Source organism: Schistocerca serialis, chromosome 5 (assembly GCF_023864345.2).
Source record: "Schistocerca serialis cubense isolate TAMUIC-IGC-003099 chromosome 5, iqSchSeri2.2, whole genome shotgun sequence".
Classification (NCBI taxonomy): Eukaryota; Metazoa; Arthropoda; class Insecta; order Orthoptera; family Acrididae; genus Schistocerca; species Schistocerca serialis.
Genome location: NC_064642.1, coordinates 32507777 through 32527573, shown reverse-complemented (window position 1 = coordinate 32527573; position 19797 = coordinate 32507777). Strand labels below are relative to the sequence as shown.

Here is a 19797-nt window from a genome sequence, read left to right as displayed (position 1 = left end):
GCAACAGAAACGTCCGGGATGGGCTGCGCGTGTGCTGTTTCACCAAGACAACGCACCCGCACATCGAGCTAACGTTACGCAACAGTTTCTTCGTGATAACAACTTTGAAGTGATTCCTCATGCCCCCTACTCACCTGACCTGGCTCCTAGTGACTTTTGGCTTTTTCCAACAATGAAAGACACTCTCCGTGGCCGCACGTTCACCAGCCGTGCTGCTATTGCCTCAGCGATTTTCCAGTGGTCAAAACAGACTCCTAAAGAAGCCTTCGCCGCTGCCATGGAATCATGGCGTCAGCGATGTGAAAAATGTGTACGTCTGCAGGGCGATTACGTCGAGAAGTAACGACAGTTTCATCGATTTCGGGTGAGTAGTTAATTAGAAAAAAAATCGGAGGCCTTAGAACTTGAATGCACCTCGTAGAAGCTGAGCGCCAGCACGCAGAGAGCTCACCGCCACTGAGGCCGCGCCGTAGTACAGTGGTGTGTCGTGTGCCTGCAGGTACTCCCAGGAGCCGATGTTCCTGACGAAGCCGCGCTCGACCGAGGCCCGCGAGGGCGACACCGTAGTCATCCAGTGCGAGGTGGTGGGCGACCCCAAGCCCGACGTCTTCTGGCTGCGAGACTTCCTCAAGGTCAGTGACCGCGCGCGCACTTACCACCAGTCAACATAGGCCGCTGCTTTTCACAGATTTTCTGTTTTCTTGGGAGCTTAAATCGACTGTCGAGCGCGACTGCAGTATCATCTGCCGTCGAATAGTACCCCGAAATTACGTACATCATTCCTGTAGTACACGATACCTGTCTGTTTGCATTAGCGTAGTACTGACTGTACACATACGAGGGCGGTTCAGAAAGTAACCTCCGATTGGTCACAGTGCGGGTAGTGGGGGGAGTAGCGACCCCATCTGTGCGTTCACGCACTCAACAGGTCAGTCGGCATCAAGCCGTGGTCGAGTTAACGTCGTACCTGCGCTAGTTTAGTTTTTGTGGCAGTTTGAAATGTGTGCTGCAATAGAAAACTCCAGCAAATGTGAAGTGCGTGCTGTCATAAGGTTTTTTACAGCCAAAGGATATTCTGCAGCAGCTATTCATCGTGATCTTTGTGCCGTGTACGGACTAAGAGTTATGAGTGAAGGAGTTGTCCGTGAATGGGTACGTTTATTTAAAAGTGGACGAGAAAACGTTCATGATGAAGAGAGGAGTGGTAGACCATCATTGGTGACTGACGAACTCGTTCAGACAGTTGATGCAAAAGTTCGTGAAAATCGACGTTTCTCAATGTCGGAGTTGTCTACTGGTTTTCCACAGATTTCTAAGACTCTCTTGTACGAGATAGTGACAGCAGATTGGGTTACCGTAAGTTCTGTGCACGATGGGTGCCCAAAATTCTTACCGACCACCACAAAACTCAAAGAATGGCCTCTGCATTAGACTTTCTGTCACGTTATGAGGACGAAGGAGAACCATTGTTAAACAGAATCGTGACCGGTGACGAAACCTGGATTAAGTACGTGAACCCTGAGACAAAAGAACAATCAAAGATGTGGGCACATTCAAATTCGCCTACCTAACCAAGAAAAGCCTCGCAAGATTTTTCTGCCAGAAAACTGATGGCAACGGTGCTTTGGGATGCCAAAGGGGTGCTGTTGGTTGAATTCATGGAACATGGTACGACCATTAATCAAGACGTGTACTGTGAAACAATAAGAAAGTTACGACGGGCTATACAGAACAAACGCCGTGGTATGCTGACTTCCGGTATCGTTTTTTTGCACGATAACGCCCGTCCTCACTCTGCTCGCAGAACAACGGCCCTTCTTGAGTCCTTCAAGTGGGACGTCATCAACCATCCACCTTACAGCCCAGACCTGGCGCCAAGTGATTATCACCTCTTCATGCATTTGAAGAAATGGCTCGGGTCACAGCGGTTTGATGACGACGAAGAGCTCAAAGATGCGGTCACAGGCTGGCTCCAGGCACAAGCGGGTGATTTTTATGCAGAAGGAATTTCAAAGCTTGTGAAGAGATACGATAAGTGCCTAAATCGCTATGGAGACTATGTAGAAAAATAGTGCAAAGATGTAGTTGTAAGATGTATATATTAAAATATTTTTATTTAACTTGGTGTATTTTTTTAAATCAACCGGAGGTTACTTTCTGAACGGCCCTCGTATAAAGAATAAAAGTGCCATCGACACCACGAACTTTAAAGAAGGTGAAAGCTTATTTGTATGTTTCCAAAAATAGTGGACATCTCTCATCTTGTAAAAACATTGTTTGTTACTGTTTGAACAAAAAATACGTTTTGACGCGCCAGTGCCTTCGTCGTGGCGTGTTTCTCGTTCAGAGAACAATTATTTTGCCTCTGAGTAATAGCGGTTCAACGAAAGTGAAACTTATAAACTCTATCCTAGTTTAAAATTACGCTTTATACTACGGTATGCTGATTGTCGCTGGTTTTTTCGTAGGACAGCGCATTATAGAAAAGTGTCCTACTTTAATGGTCGTAAGCTCCTCTAACGATATGCAGCGCATGTTAGTAAATCGCGGAATCGTGCAATTAAATTCTGATGTATCGAGCGAAGCTTACGGTGCTTGTAATGTAGAGTTACCTGTGTTGAGAATAAGTGACATTTATTGCACATTTTTATGCTCATTAAGTTACTTGGCAAATATGTAGTAGGTGATAAGTTGCTTAATTTAAAAAATAAAACTCTTGTGAAATGTTCCAAAAACGAGTTTGAGGCCATGAAGATCTCAAGCTACTTTTCCAGAATATCGGAAAATACACAGAAATCCGCAAACATTTTAGAAACTTTCAGTATTGTAACATTAAGTCACAGGGCTTCCTCTAACTTTTTTTAAACAGCTACATGAATGCAGACATTTGTTCAGACACGCGCAGGGTGCTAATAACAGCATCAAACGGCAGTTTTTATTTTTTTTTATTTTAACTCTAGCCCTTGTATTGCTATCTGCTCCTTGTCCTTTCCTGGTATCCTAGAGGAGAGTAAATGTTGTGAGAAATGTAAAATTTAAAAAAATCCAATAAAACGTGCTGACAGCGTCTCAATAAGAGTTCAACACTTGGGTGATTCTAATTTTTCAAGTTTTACTATTTCTTTTACCACTCGCAGTTTAGTTCCAGTGCAAAAAAATGAGTTGTATGTAACTTGAGTTCAATAACAAAAGGAGAAGGGGTGCACCTCGGTTCCTACATTTGAAAAAAACAGTCGCATAAAAGTCTTATTTATTTCTTATCTAAGAAATATTTTTCGGAAGTAACTAATGAACCACTAACTTCATTACTTTCAGCTTGATTATTAATACTGCTGCATATCTATCAGACTATTGTGTACAACGTTTCTGAGGCAAATATGAGGAATAAATCACAAATACATTTACAAAATCTTATTCTTTGATAAAGTCCCTTTTTATGCCTTGTAAACTAAAGGCGATACGCAAATACCGAAGCAAATATTGCTTCTGTTTCCCTTTTTTTTGTAAATAACTTACTATTGTCTTTCATAAACTTCGTAACGCTGTTAATTGGATCATGCAAAATCTTCTGTTTAAAAACGAGATGGAGAACGTTGATGAAATCTTCAGTTCCGCGCAGCTGTAAAGGATTTGCTGTAAAGAGATTTGTGGTCGAAGAGATAAGAGCTTAATATTTTTTATTAGAAACAAACTGTCGAATTCCATTATAGATCATTACTGGTATTTCATTTGTTTCTATTTGAATACTTGTAAGGTTTAAGACGTAATGCGTTGGCCATGTTCGTTGGTGACTGAAATTAATATTTGTTTAAAGTTATTTGAAGCGAGTGGTACGCGAGCAAACGTAAAGGAGCTGAAGATGAAGACAGTGTACTTGAAACTAACGCTTCATTCTCTCAGAATTGAAAGACTTCTGGGGTTGTGCGGGCTGGAAGGGCTCCGATCTCACTGCTCGCTCTGTATTATATTTGCTCATCAGGTTCGGAGGGACCATGCGGTTCGAAACTTGGCCATGGAAGGAGTCAGTACATACAAGGGTCACTCCAAAAAAAATGCACACTATTTTTGTAAAAATACAGTTTTCATTCTGCATGTGTGAAAGTTTTACAGTGTGTAGATACATCCTTCCCGCTTCTTTTCATACTTAGTTCAACCTGTTCCCGTGAGTGGCGCAGTCACAGCATGTCTTGAAGATGGCTGCTACACTTGACGATCGTCAGAAGCGATGTGCTGTCACAGAATTACTGTGCTGTGAAAACGAGACAGTGGGTAACATCCACAAGAGGTTGAAAAAGGTGTATGGAGATGCTGCTGTCGATTGCAGTACAGTTAATCGGTGGGCAAGCAGGTTACGTGATGAAAGCGGGCACGGCAATATTGAGGATTGTCCTCGCAGCGGCAGGCCTCGTACTGCACACACTCCAGGCAATGTGCAGAGAGTTATAGAATTGGTGCGTGCTGACAGACACATCACAGTGAACTAATTATCAGGCTACGTTGGGATAGAGAAATTAAGTGTTTACAGAATACTGAAAGTGTTGGCGTTAAAAAAGCTTTGTGCCAGTTGGGTTCCCAGGATGTTGACAGTGGCTCACAAAGAAACAAGAAAAACGGTAAACACCTTACAGTCCTGACCTGGCTCCATGTGACTATCATCTATTTGGGAAACTGAAAGACTCTCTTCGTAGAACAAGGTTTGAAGATGATGACTCCCTTGTGCACGCTGCCAAACAGTGGCTCCAACAGGTTGGTCCAGAATTTTACCGTGCGGGTATACAGGCGCTGGTTCCGAGATGGCATAAGGCAGTTGAGAGAGATGGAAATTATGTGGATAAATGAAAATATTGTTCCTAAAGGATGTATCTACATACTGTAAAACTTTCAAACATGTAGAATATAAGATGGGTTTAAAAAATAGTGTGCATTTCTTTTGGAGTGACCCTCGTAGTTTACAAAACGCTGCAAAAAGTTTGTAAAGTAAATTGTGACGGTATGTATGAATGAACAACACATCACACAGAGAAGTTGTGAGCTATCGAGAGGATCTCCTGTACAGAATGGACGGAGTTTGCCTCAATGTAATCTTTCAACTTAGACTGGAATACCTGTTTTTTCCCCCGATCCTGCTGCAAGCCTGTCGAAAATGAAACTTGCTAAGTAGTGCACACGCTTCCGTACAATGCTTAAGGAAGTGTTATTCAAGCGCGTATCTTCTCCTGTGTAGTGTTCACTAGCTGAATGTGGCAGATTCTTGTGAACGACTGAGTATTGTCAACAGAAAATCTCACGAAGGTAAAATACAGGGGAATCCAAGAACGATGTAGAAGGGTAAATATATGAAGAAAAGTCCGGTAAACACAGGCTCTGGAATGTGTATCTTAAGTGCTTAGAGCACTTGTTCAATAGAAGAGATGTTTTCCACAGTATCGAAAATGAATCATGTGGTTGTAGCTCTTAAGTTATGCATTTTGGACCCTGTTTACCAGACATTCCTTGATGCATTTAGCTAGCTCCATCATTCGTGAAAGTTTGTAACATCGTCACGGAATCACCATTTATATAGAGGGGTGGCGGAATCGGAATTCACAGTCGCATAAACAACAGCCTGCGCTAAGTTCGCTAACTCCCACCGCATATCAGTGTTAGCGGAACATTCGGAATATAACAACATAATACATTATGAACATTCGGAGTATAAGAACGTAGAACATAGCAGAGTGAAACAAGTAAAGAAACATCCCCATTCCACTGTTAGAGACAGTGGAGAATATTTTTATGAGGTGTCACTGGTTTGTCATATCATCCAACCAATGCGATCCATAAAAGGAGAAAGTAACCTGCGTAAATCAAGTAATGAATCAATTTATTACGAAGTAATATTTTCCTAAGTTGATGGCTTTCTTTCTTTTTCTGGTTTTGCTGACTTTGACGCCCCTTGGGGACCCTTCCCCATTATCCTACTAAACCAGAATTTGACACTGCTCTATTTTACATTGAATGGAACCAAACTGATCTCGTATCCCAAGAAGAAAACTATTGTAAGTAGGCTGTTTAGCGTTTTATATTGGTAACGCCACGTAGCGCTCTGTATGAAAATCACTGGCTGTGCTGTGTGCAGTCTGTAGCTGGTTAGCATTGTTGTAATATTCGCTATTGTAGTGTTGGGCGGTTGGCTGTTAACAGCGCGTAGCGTTGTGCAGTTGGAGGTGAGCCGCCAGCAGTGTTGGATGTGGGGAGAGAGATGGCGGAGTTTTGAGAGCGGATCATCTGGACGAGTGTCCATCAGAGACAGCACATTTGTAAGACTGAGTGTCATGAACTGATATATATATATATATATATATATATATATATATATATATATATATATATATATATATATATATATATATATATATATAATGACTTTTGAACACTATTAAGGTAAATACATTGTTTGTTCTCTATCAAAATCTTTCATTTGCTAACTATGCCTATCAGTAGTTAGTGCCTTCAGTAGTTTGAATCTTTTATTTAGCTGGCAGTAGTGGCGGTCGCTGTATTGCGGTAGTTAGAGTAACGAAGATTTTTGTGGAGTAAGTGATTTGTGAAAGGTTAGTGTTAGTCAGGGCCATTCTTTTGTAGGGATTATTGAAAGCCAGATTCCGTTGCGCTAAAAATATTGTGTTTCAGTTTAGCGTTGATCAGAATAGGTAAAAAGCAAAATGTCTGAGTACGTTCAGTTTTGCTCAGCTGTTTGAAAATCAAATAATGTTAGAGGTTTATCAGCAGAGTAATTCATTAGTTTTTCTAAGGAGACGTTTCACTAACAGAAATTTTAAAATACGCCATATAAGAACCCCTTCATTGAACATCTATTGACAACCAGGGAGAACACTTGGGGAGTAGGCCTGCCACGCTGCCGTGTACCGCGAGATAATGTGATCGTCGTTAGGAATATTTACTGTGTGGGGCGCCGCCAGCGGCGAGTTTAGTTTACTTTGCCCGCCTGGGATGCCGCCTCCCGCCTGCCTCCCGCTTACGGAGCCCGGCACGGCCCGCTTGTTGAGCGGGTGATTTAGTGCCGCACTGCTAGCACGATTTGCGCGGCGCTACACTTGCTTACCGGATCGCGATACCGGCTCCCACATAAATCAGCATAGGGTAATAGGCAGGGGTCGCGGCGGGGGGCGGCGAGGGGCGGCGGGGGGCGGCGGGGGGCAGGGGGGGGGGCGGCGCAATACGGCGGCCGGCAATCTGGCGGCGCCATGGCCCGTCCGCGAGCCGTCCTCATTACACGCGCCGTCCGCAGGGACAACAACTCAAATCCGCTCCTACTGCTGCTACGGGAAGGACCGTTTAACTATCGATATTATTTCTAGCACTTACTTGCAACGAATTGCTAGCTAATCCCGATCTTGTTCCAGATGTTGGCTTAGCTGATTCGTGGTCTTGGCCAGTTACGTATATAAAATGATACGTGGGAAGTTGAGCCAGCGATTAGGACTCGAACCCAGATCCCCTGCTTTTCGCGAGCAGTTGCCGTAACATTTTCGCTATTCGAATACGTCTCCTAGAGTGATCGCAGTTCCCTCCTATGGAATCCAGACATACTGCCCAGGGGAAACACACTGACCGTCTTGTAAAACTCTTTGTCACACAGCCTGTCCCATTTACCTTCGCCACTCCAGATAACTTATTGTCTGAAGTAAAATAAAAAATATCATCGAGCTGAGTTGTCAAGTTATCAGAGAGACCTTAAGTGGTATGACTACCTTTCTTCAAATTAAGTAAGTCTTTTTAACTGTAGATTACTATGTTGTTGTTGTGGTCTTCAGTCCAGAGACTGGTTTCATTCAGCTCTCTTCATTTATTACCCAAGAAGACGCCATCATCAGTAAAGCTGTATACCCTCGGGAAAAATTGCGGCTGTAGTTTCCCCTTGCTTTCAGCCGTTCGCAGTACCAGCACAGCAAGGCCGTTTTGGTTAGTGTTACAAGGCCAGATCAGTCAATCATCCAGACCGTTGCCCCTGCAACTACTGAAAAGGCTGCTGCCGCTCTTCAGAAACCACACGTTTGTCTGGCCTCTCAACAGATACCCCTCCGTTGTGGTTGCACCTACGGTACGGCTGTCTGTATCACTGAGGCACGCAAGCCTCCCCACCAACGGCAAGGTCCATGGTTCACTGAACCCTCTTGACATTTCGATTTCAGTTGGTACCAATTAGCGGTCTCCGCCAGTCTAGTGTTGTCGGTAAGACACACATATATACTCTTGGGGACAATTCGGTACTTTATTTGTATTCAGTATATAGGATTAACTCTTCATGTGCTTTCCTGTTCAGTACTACTTCCAAAGAAGTTTGTCTACAGAATATTTTCAACCAGGAATACAGAGTATATAATGATCATATCTCAACACAAGTATAAATTAATTATTTTTGAACGCCAGTATGTTCCTGCTACTTCTGCAACAAAACGCATTTGCATTCTCTAAGGTATGGAGAGAAGCTAGGACATAAGACGAGGAACACTAAGTCTCTTTTCTAAAGCATTACGTCTGCCATATTTAAGGTCATCACTACAAAAGATTGCCCCGTATATCAGTAACTGAGCCTTTTCTTTGCAAGACAATGAACAACTGATCTCATCATGTTGAGCCTTAGCAAATGTCTCACAGAGCACAGTATTGGTTCAACTTTATACTGACAAGTATGAACACGTAATCTAGGACCGGTTCTGTTATCGCCGGGACCCGTTAGCCGGCGGCACACGTCCACTGCTGCAGGTCTGAAGTGTGTTCAGACAAGTGAACGGTCAGCTTCGCCGCAGCAGGAAACGAGGCTTACTTCCTGTTAAACGTTGATGAAATAACATATAAAAATCATGCCGAATAATCCCTGTAAAACATACAAGTTTTACCGTGTCTTACATTATTCAGTGGCCTGCCAGTACTCGGAGTTGGCAGCCCGGAAATACAGATGCGTCCTGCGGGTGCTGTTACTCATTCCTAAGCTCACGATTGTATTACTGTAGACAACATGTATTTCCCACTGGCACAAGACGGGCCAAAGACCGTATTTGCAAGGACTCAGGAGGCTTCTATACACAGAAGATACAGAACCAACAGACCGAAGCGCTCCACCGAGCACTGTACCTGTCTTCATAGAACGTTAGCCTGAGACACCAGTCACATCGGAATACAAGTAGAGAAATGTATCACAAAACAGTGTTGTATGTTATACGCATAAAACAATGACTAACGGTACGTTAGTCGCTGACAACAACAAGAGAAAAGTTTTTTTGTGTGGTTTTAGGGCGCACAACTACAGTGGTCATTAGCGCCCAGACTAAGTGATGAATGCAGTGCGAGGCACGATGTTAGAACAGCAACTAAAAAGGACAACACTATAAAAGGCACATTAACAGGCAAGGGATTAAAAGAAAACAGCATAATCAAGTGTCCTGAGACAGGTTTGTCAAGTGGATAAAACGAAGAACGCGAGCAGCTGCTCCTGGGTCATCCGCTAAAATTTCATCCAGAGTACATGGCAGGCCAAGATCAACGCGCTGTGTATTAAAATCCGGACAGGACGTTAAAATGTGGCGGACCGTCAGCAATTGCCCACATGGGCAGAGCGGCGCCGGCGCAGCCGTCAGCAGATGGCGATGGCTGAACCGGCAGTGTCCAATCCGTAACCGGGCCAAAACGACCTCCTCCCGCCGAGAAGGGCGTGAAGAGGTCGTCCAAGCCGTGGGAAGAGGTTTCAAGGCCCGAAGCCTGTTTTCAGTAAGTTTAGACCAATCGGAATGCCACAGCGATAAAATGACCCTGCTAAAATCAGATGAAGGCACACAACAAGAAGCTGTCCGAGGCTGGAGGACCGCAGCCTTGGCCGCGGCATCTGCAGCTTCGTTCCCAGGGATACAGACACGGCCAGGAACCCACATAAACGTAACCGGAGAACCGTCGTCCACCAGCTGCTTGAAGAGAGCGTTGGATCCGGTGCACGAAAGGGTGAACCGGATACGGATCACTGAGGCTCTGGATGGCGCTCAGGGAATCGGAGCAGATGACGTAAACAGAATGTCGGTGGCGGCGGATGTAAAGAACAGCCTGGTAGAGGGCAAATAGCTCAGCTGTGAAGACCGAACAATGGCCAAGGAGCCGGTATTTGAAACTGTGTGCCCCGACAATAAAAGAACACCCGACACCGTCATTGGTCTTAGAGCCATCTGTATAAATGAAGATCGTATTAACGATCTTCGAACGAAGTTCGACAAACCGGGAGCGGTATACCGAAGCTGGGGTAACCTCCTTTGGAGCGAGCTGAGGTCAAGGCAATTCACAAGAGAAAAGGAAACGTATCTTCTCTAAAAGCGAAACACACTTGTTGACAAGGAGTTTACAATACAACGAAGTGGGTAACTCTGTCAGAAACCATAAGGAGGTGACTGGTAAATATAAAAGAGAAGGAATTGGCAGACCATAAAACAGGACGCTACTACGGTATAGCAACAGACGGTTCAGTCTTCGAGACAAGCATTTATTTAGACGTCTGTTTTTGTGATAGAGGGTTTAAGCCAAAGCACAGAAAACCAAACTCTACTGCCAAAATGTAGTTTAGAATTAGCCTCCTCCTCATTGTAAATACACAAGTCAAATCTACTGTTGCGCCATCATGGCCAGGGGACATCGGGTGTTGGGTACTTTTCAATGTCAATAAACTTGATCAACAGCCGTGTACTTTAAGACATTTTATTTTAGTCTGAAAGCATCCAGTTTCGGCAGTTAATTTATCTTTAGGTTCCATACGCTTTTAACCAAATAAGCAAACATCGTATAGCTCCATAAAACACTGGATATCTTGAATTCCAATCGTTATACAAATGCTTCATACGAAGATGTGACAGCAACCTTGTATGAAGCATTTGTATAACGATTGGAATTCAAGATATCCAGTGTTTTATGGCGCTATGCGATAAGTTCGTTTATTTGGATAAAGGCGTATGTGACCTGAAGATGGCAAAATGAATTGCCGAAACTGGTTGCTTTCAGAATAAAATAAAATATCTTAAAGAATACGACTGTCGGTGAAGTTTATTGACATTGAAAAGAAATTCAAATCTACGGTCAGTCGGAGGAAGGAAAAGTATTCTGTGGCACTGGAGAAACAAAGTTCCAAATACTGAAGTTCCTCACGTACCTGTCTGGTTACTGTAATATTTAGATACTCACAATTTTACATTTATCGGCCGTATGAGGATCGTTATTTACGGAAGAAAAGACTATCTGTCAGAGATGGTCTGAGTGGCGTCCTATGTAAATATAAATGTGAAACTTATCAAGCGTTCCTTGTCCCACGCAGAGTGAGCCAACATGTAGGCATCCGAGCAGATAGCAGAATGGCCATACATCTGCTTTATCCGAGTCGCGTCTTCAGAGGTGTGGGGAATGTCTCTGAAAGAAGCCATGTTTCACGTAGAAACCGCTCCGCCTATCTTAATTTTCACGGCGCTTCTTTCCTGGTCTAGTTGGTTCTGTCTTACTAAAACGATACGAGCTGGCACAGCAAGTCCATGCCCCTGTTACCCTCATTTACGTTCCAAGCATTCCCTAAAACTCTAATCCATTTACAGTGACTCGTCACACAATGATTTCGTTAAATGAAAGGGCTTCTAATGACCTCACTGTGTGTGGGATTTACGTTCGCTCATTGACAAACACACACACACACACACACACACACACTCAGCGAGAGACTCGCTTCTTTTCACTCTCGCTGTCTAACTTTTGTGGTTCATTTTGCCTCTGCACTATTTCACCAGGTGCTGTGTACAGTGGATTACCTTTCATATTTCTGCTCAAGCCTTACCGTGCAGCACTCTTAGTCCAATTGTTACTTTGAACATTGTAACATGCTAATAGACGTAGGACCATTGAAACCATGTTTCTGTACCTGTCTTCTTTCGTGGGAATCCATTCACTTTGACTGTTGTTGCGGTGGGGTTGGGGGGGGGGGGGCAGGGGTGGGAGAGGGCATCTGGAGGGCCTGGGCTACAGTTTAGCATGAAGCTGTAAACACTGTGTGTCTTGGCACCTTTCACACCCACAAATAGAGTTCATAGTGAAATTCATTCATGTTAAGAGGCTCAAAAAAATTTAACTACATTTTTACTGACTGACATCTGAAGTATCGATCATAGTCTAGCTGCAGCACACTTATAACCAAAACAAAACGCTGTTCAGTCTGGAAGTGTTTAGTAATGAATAATCATATCTGTTTATGGATAAAACTATTCTTACAATTAAATACCGATATTATTACGTTTTGACTGATTTCAACCATACAAAAGGTTCATCTCTGCGGCATTGAGCTTTTAATCTTACTGTATCAATGCCGCTTATCTAACATACGTAATGAGTAAAATAGCAAGTTCAGCGAAATTTGTAAGAATTACGTGAGCCATATTTTTTGGGTTGTGCTGCGCGCGCGACGCCATATGACTACGAAACTGGGAAAATCCATTTCTCTGAGCGGTATTGCACGTCAATGCCGGTGTGAGCGTTACTGCTGCAGTTAAAGAAGGCTGTAAGGTTTCTTGGTCTATTCTATAGAGAAAGCAAAGCCCACTGCCGAGAATTGTATCAAATAGCCGGTCAGTGGAGCTAAGCGGAGCTGACGCACTCCGCCTCCCGGTTGAATAGAAACTGGGGCAGCTGTACTTTTATGGCGTTCGGGCCCCTGTGAATGGGAGTCTTTAGCGGACCAAATAAACCACCGTGGCAGGCGGGCGGCCTTAGCTATCAGATCTTGTAGCCCATCGCTGCAGGCGCTGCCACCTAATTACAATTCTCTCGCTGGGAAACCTCTGCACCGACGCTGAACTTCGCGTCACGCTCCTTTTCTTCCTATCGTTAATTAAATTACGCCGGACCTTTCACTGGCGCAAATAAGGAAAGGATGTAGGCAGTGCGTCTGGGCAACGCGTATTTACGCCCGCTTTGGCTGCTAATCTCTAATCTGACTACATGCAAGACAACAAAGACAACTGCCAAAAGTATAGTTTGTGATCAGTGATTCTTTGGAGGACAGGTGCAGGACATGTAGTAATGTCCCCCGGCTGCCTTATGAACACTGGCATTATCAGTTATTTTTAATGGCATAAAATCTACATTGAAGAACCAAAGAAACTGGGATACTCACGAGCACGCAGAAGTGCCGCAACACGACGCTACATGGAGGCATGGACTCGACTAATGTATGAAGTAGTGCTGGAGGGAACTGACACCGCGAATCCTGCAGGGCTGTCCACAAATCCGTAACAGTACAAGTCAGTGGAGATTGCTTCTGAAAAGCACGTTGCAAGGTATCACATCACAGATATGCTCAATAATGTTCTTGTCTGGGGAGTTTGCTGGCCAGCGGAAGTGTTTAAACTCAGAAGAGTGTTCCTGCAGTCACTCTGTATCAATCCTGGATGTGTGGTGTGATTTCAAAATTAAATATCTCGAAAACAAAGATCGATAGAAGAATGCAGTAAACGGTATGTTTATTGTGAAAGCTGTAAGAAGTTTATACAGCAGTTTGAAATAATAGTTACAAAAGCTGCTAACAGATGGCGCTGTAATCGCCATACGTAATGCCTAGTATAAATAGTGATCTGAAGCCGAGAGCGATCAGTTCCACTATTGAAACGTGAAAGGAGGTTAGCGTACCGAAGGAAGAGATTAAAACCATGTACTCCATTGAACAACGCGTTTTTCTGGTGCTAGAGTACCACAGGTTAGAAGAGAGTCCTACGGCAACAAGGCGAAGTTTTCAAGCACGATTTAATGTTCCAAAAGGACCCGATGCGAAAACCATTCGTACGCTCTTCGCAAAATTTCAACGAACAGGCAGCGTAACTGATGATCTAGTGAGGCATGTTGGCCGCAAGCAAATCGCAGTTACGCCTGAAAATATCGCCACAGTTTCTGGAATTATTCAGCGAAATCCAATGTCATCCGTCCGTAGAATTGCATCTGAGACTGGTTTGAAGCGTTCCAGCACGCAAAAAATACTGAGAAAGAGCCTACACATGTTTCCATTCAAAATTCAAACGCACCAGGCCATACCCGTACGAGCTGTGCAACAAAGGGTTGCCTTTGCTACTCAGATGCTCACAATGATTGATAGTGAAGGATTTGATGTCGGCTGCATCTGGTTTACAGATGAAGCACACTTCCACCTGAATGGATACGTGGATAAGCAGAACTGGCGATTTTGGGGTTCCGAAAAGCCATATTGGTGTGAAGCGAAACCCCTGTATTCTCCTAAAGTTACTGTGTGGGCTGCAGTATGCAGCAGAGGCATTGTTGGCCCTTTTTTCATTCGAGAAACGGTCACTGGTGCACGTTACGTTGCAATTTTGGAACAATTTGTCGCCACACGGCAAGCGTTAGAAGATCGACCAGGTACTGAATGGTTTATGCAAGATGGAGCCCGACCACATCGGACCGAACAAGTGTTTCGCTTTCATGTTGGAATACTTCGGGAATCGAGTCATTGCTTTGGAATATTCCAAATTTACTGGTGCAGGCATGGATTGGCCTCCATATTCGCCGGATTTGACTCCCTGTGACTTTTTTGTGGGGCACAGTGAAAGACATGGTCTACCCGAAGCATCCCGCCACGTTGGACGAGCTCGAATCGGCGATCTCTGTGGCATGTGAATACATTTCGGTTGAGACACTACGAAATGTGATGGCGAATGTCATTCTTTGTTTGCGCCACCTCTGTGGTGTCAATGGTGAACATTTTGAAAACATTGTGATGTGATTGTTTGCAAAGATTGTTTTCATACGATTATTTCACTTATGCTGATATGAGCTGTACAGCGTACAGCGCCATCTGTTAGCAGCTTTTGTAACTATTATTTCAAACTGCTGTATAAACTTCTTACAACTTTCACAATAAACATACCGTTTACTGCATTCCTCTATCGATCTTTGTTTTCGAGATATTTAATTTTGAAATCAGGGAGCCCTTTTCTGGACACCCTGTAGCTTTGTCCTGCTGAAATTGCCCAACTCCGTCGGAATACACAATGGACATGAATGGATGCAGATGATCAGACATGATACTTAATTGTCACCTGTCAGAGTCGTATGTAGACGTATCACGGGTCCCCTATCAGTGCAACTGCACGCGCCCCACACCATTACAGAGCCTCCACCAGTTTGAAGAGCCCCCTGCTGACATGCAGGATCCATGGATTCATGAGGTTGTCTCCATACCCGTACAAGTCCATCCACTTGATACAATTTGAAACGAGACTCGTCCGATCAGGCAACATGTTTCCAGTCATCAGCAGTCCAGTGTCTATGTTGGAGGGTCCAAGCGGTGCAATCAAATGGCTCTGAGCACTATGGGACTTAACATCTATAGTCATCAGTCCCCTAGAACTTAGAACTACTTAAACCTAACTAACCTAAGGACAGCACACAACACCCAGTCATCACGAGGCAGAGAAAATCCCTGACCCCGCCGGGAATGGAACCCGGGAACCCGGGCGTGGGAAGTGCGAACGCTACCGCACGACCACGAGCTGCGGACCAAGCGGTGCGTAAAGCTTTGTGCCGCACAGTTATCAAGGGTATACAAGTCGGCCTTCGGCTCTGAAAGTCCATATGGATGATGTTTTGTTGAATGGTTCGCACACCTACACTTGTTGATGGCCAAGGATTAAAATCTGTAGCAATTTGCGGAAGATATGCACTTCTGTTACATTGCACGATTCTCTTCAGTCGTCATTGGTCCCGTTCTTGCAGGATCTTTTTCCGGCCGCAGCGATATTGGAGATTTGAAAATCCCCACTTCATCACTACCTCGGAGATGCTGTGTCCCATCGCTAGTGCGCCGACTATAGCACCACGTTCAAACTCACTTAAATCTTAATAACTTGCCATTGTAGCAGCAGTAACCGATCTAACAACTGCGCCTGACACTTGTTGTCTTATACAGGCGTTGCCGACGATAGCGATGTATTCTGTCTGTTTGCGTATCTCACTATTAGAATACACAAGCCTATACCACTTTCTTTGGCGCTTCAGTGTAGATGAAATGCAGAGGCTATTTCTGGAGTATCCCAAGGCAGCGTTATACAGCCATTACCGTTTACAGTTTCCACTGGTGCACAAAACTTAGGACGAACGTAACTTTCGCATGATGTGTCCCTGTTAAGTAAATCAGGTCCATGGAACTCGTATCATTCATAGAAAAAGGTGCTACAACATAGTTAAGAGGCAACTCAAAGAAGTACACAGTGAGACGAACGGAAATGAGATTTTTATTCAAATACAATAATTACCGTCATGCAAATCGTGATTTTGATGCTCCCCTGGGCATTATAAAAGGCGTAACATGGTTCTGAATAGGATCTGTTATCACCACCGATAGCAGTGGATGCTCTGCCAAATGCTCCCATGCTGGCTACAATCTATCTAAGGTCTTCTTTGTGGCAGGGCGTTTCACTTCCCACCAGTGCCGCTGGCAACTGCTGGATGGTCGCTGGTGCAGCGGACGTGCTACAGTTTGTCTCCCCAACACATCCCACACGTGGTCGATGGGATTTTAGTCGGTGGGTGGGGGGTACGGGCAGACCAGTCCAATCGCAGACTATCCCACGCTATTCGATTTGGTCACACACTGTCAACTATAAAAATTAAGTCACGGCTGAATGAGCCTCTATAAAGACTAACATGGGAAAGGAGTACAGTGTCACAATAATACTCACTAGTGAACGTGCCGCATTCATGGTTTGTAAGTCAGTATGTCTATACAACATTACTGTTCTGCACCCCATAAAACCTCGACCTTCAAAACAATCGTGTTCAAAAATGTTCATGGCTGCTTTACGTGTTCCATCTCTCTCCATATGGTGGTACGTCCAGCAATGTCGAACATGAACTTTTTCTTGTTCCTAGTGTTAACTCACCACGCAGCGAAACAGAAAATAGCAAACTGAGACGACTTATCTTAAAGATAATATGTTACATATCCGGGCATGCGGCCTTCCTCCCTGTCACGAAAGGTAGCGCTCTACACGTTACGCTTTATGACTGGGATGATAATAATCTTCTTAACTGTCGCTTTGGTCTGGGAGACAACACGTGTTCTCCACATTTCTCCACCAATCTTTTATGTTCCTGGCTTTCGTGGCCCACTCTTCTTTTCTCAGGCTTATCGCCTAGATATATTCAGGGCCTTGTCTACCATCAGGTGGCACAATTTTAGGGGCGGCAAAGGGCGCAAAATTTCAACTTTCAACAGCAAAAAAATTGAGCAAATGAGCAGGAAAATGAAAAAGAGGAAAAATTAAACCACTGAGTTTTTTTAGAAGCGTACGGAACAGTTACTTCATAACTTGTTACTTACTCTGACGAAAGTAAACACATTACCTCTACCTACCTCAAAACTAAAGCAACCGCTACTGAGTACAAAACGAAAACAAACATGACCTTGATTGTCGAGGGCTGGAGCAGGCCTCGCACGCTGACGTGCAATCGTGCTGCGACCTGGTGCCATAACTCCCCCAGCCCCTCCTTTTCTTTTTGTTTCTGTAGATCATTTTTCATGCATCATATGAGTTGAGGACTGCTCCCAGAAAATCGGGACGTCCCGTCACCTTGTGGTAAAGACTAAAAGTATAATAGGAGATTTGCATTGTTACGCCGTTGGATGTTAGTGGATATTGCTGAGAAAGATGGTAATAAAAAAGAGGGGACGTCGTTCTTCACTTCTCACATAGGACGGCAAAACATCTAACAACGACCTTGATTACACCTAGTTCTACATCCACATTTATTAGTCATTTCCTTTCCTGTTCCACTCGCAAACAGAGGGGCATATAACGGTCAGAAACCCTCCTTACGAACCCTAATTTCTCGCATCTCATCTTCGGGGTACTTACGTGAAATGTACTTTGGCGGCCGTAGAATCGACATCAAATGCCGGTTCTCTAAATTTGTCCGATAAGGCCTTGCTGAAAGAGCATCATCTTCCCTCCAAGGACTCCTATTTGAGTTCACGAAGCACCTCCCAAAGGCTTGCGTGCTGATGGAACGTAAGTTACTAGTAACGGATCTACCAGGCTGCCTCTGAATTTCTTCGATATCTTGCTGTAATCCGACCTGGCGAGGATCCCCAAACACTCGACCGGTATTCAAGAATGGGCCACACTAGCGTTGTATACTCCGTCTCCTTAATGGGTGACCTACACTTAACCTACACTTTTCCAAAATTTTCCCAGTAAAATCAAGTCGAGCATTCACTTCCTTTACTACCATCCTGACGTGCTCATTCCATTTCATATCACTTTGCAACGTTACGCATAGACATTTGATAGAGATGACTGTCTCAAGCTGCATCCTTCCACCATGTCCGTGATCTTCTTAGGCCCCTTCTGCCTTCCACAGAATCCTGAGAATTCTACCCGCTGCAGTCTTTCATCAGGCATCGTAATTAGGTGTGCTGCCCACATTAGTCTTCCTTTCTTCATCCTTCGGCCAATATCAGCTTGTGAGTATAAGCATGCCAGTTTCTGGTGTTTTATTATTCTCCTTTCCTCCGACTGGGTGTCCCTCTTGAGGCCACATATTTTCTTTAATGGCTTTCCCTCGAAGACTAGCTGTTTTCGCACATTTGCTTACCTTAATGTAAATGTATCACATCCATCTACAGTTACCGGGAGAACAGAAAAGGTTCTACTGCACACGACGTCCCGTAAGCCAAAATATGCCATATTTGCCGCTGCTATACTTGGGTTAATCTCAGTTTCCATGCTATTCCGGTCGCTAAAGACGCTTGCCAAACAGGTAAGTATTTCTACTCTTTTAAATGTGATTTCATCAACTGCCAATGTGTACCATAATTGGCTGCCTTGTGCACGACAATTTACTCAGTTTTCTCCTCGTTAATTTGTAAACCTGCTCTTCTTGCAATATTTCCGTACCAAGTTCTGCACCGTTGGCACACCGATTTGTTGTGTTATTCATCAGTCTTATTCCAGCTAGGCTTAATTCTTTATGTTCTCTGTTTATCTTTTGTAAAATCAATTAAAAATTGTCGGAGATAATGTGTCTCCTTGTCGAAGACCATTTATGACTTCAGAATGCTCAGACATTCGTGCACTGATATTCACTTTGCAGTATAGTTTCTCTAAACACATGTTTTCTGGACGTATTAACCTCTGTGGAAACTGAAACTCATTCAAAACAGGGATGATAGCTGTTTTGAACACAGACAAAACCATTTGAATGTCAACGTAATGTTCCCAACCTTTCTCGGTCACCTGTCTTAGTGTAAAATGCCAACCTATAACTGCTCTACTCCTTCTGAAACATCACTGACATTCCCTTATAATTCCTTTAGCAATTGGGATCATTTTCTTGAGTAGGCACTGAGGTAAAATTTTGTGGCTTACATTAAGGAGTGCAGTCCCTCTATAATTATCTCATGGCAGAACCTCGTTCTTTTTTGGTGGAAGGCTAATTACGACAATTTTCCAGTCGACAGCAATATCTCGTATTTCCAAACATTCTTTAACAGTTTCGTAACCGTTTATGCCAGTACCGGTCCCCTATTCCTTATTAGCTCTCCTGCAATATGACCTTCCCGGAAGTCTCATTGGTTTATAGTTTCTTTTTACTGTTTGTCGTATTTCTTCTTTATTGGAAGTCTATACTTTGCTGTCTTCTGTTTCTGATAACTCACATAGAAGAGATTCAATTGGGCCAAGGGAGGTTAGTAATTCTGTAAGTACTATCTCCATT

The 19797-nt window shown here is 43.9% G+C and overlaps 1 protein-coding gene across 1 annotated transcript in view; it reads left to right on the top strand.

Moving 5' to 3' along the window:
• LOC126481726 (muscle M-line assembly protein unc-89-like) overlaps positions 1-19797 on the top strand; it is a 1115867-nt gene that overhangs the window by 690341 nt on the left and 405729 nt on the right. Inside the window, exon 39 of the mRNA XM_050105679.1 lies at positions 500-632. Coding sequence (XP_049961636.1) covers positions 500-632 — 133 coding nt within the window. The remainder of the gene's footprint in view (positions 1-499; positions 633-19797) is intronic.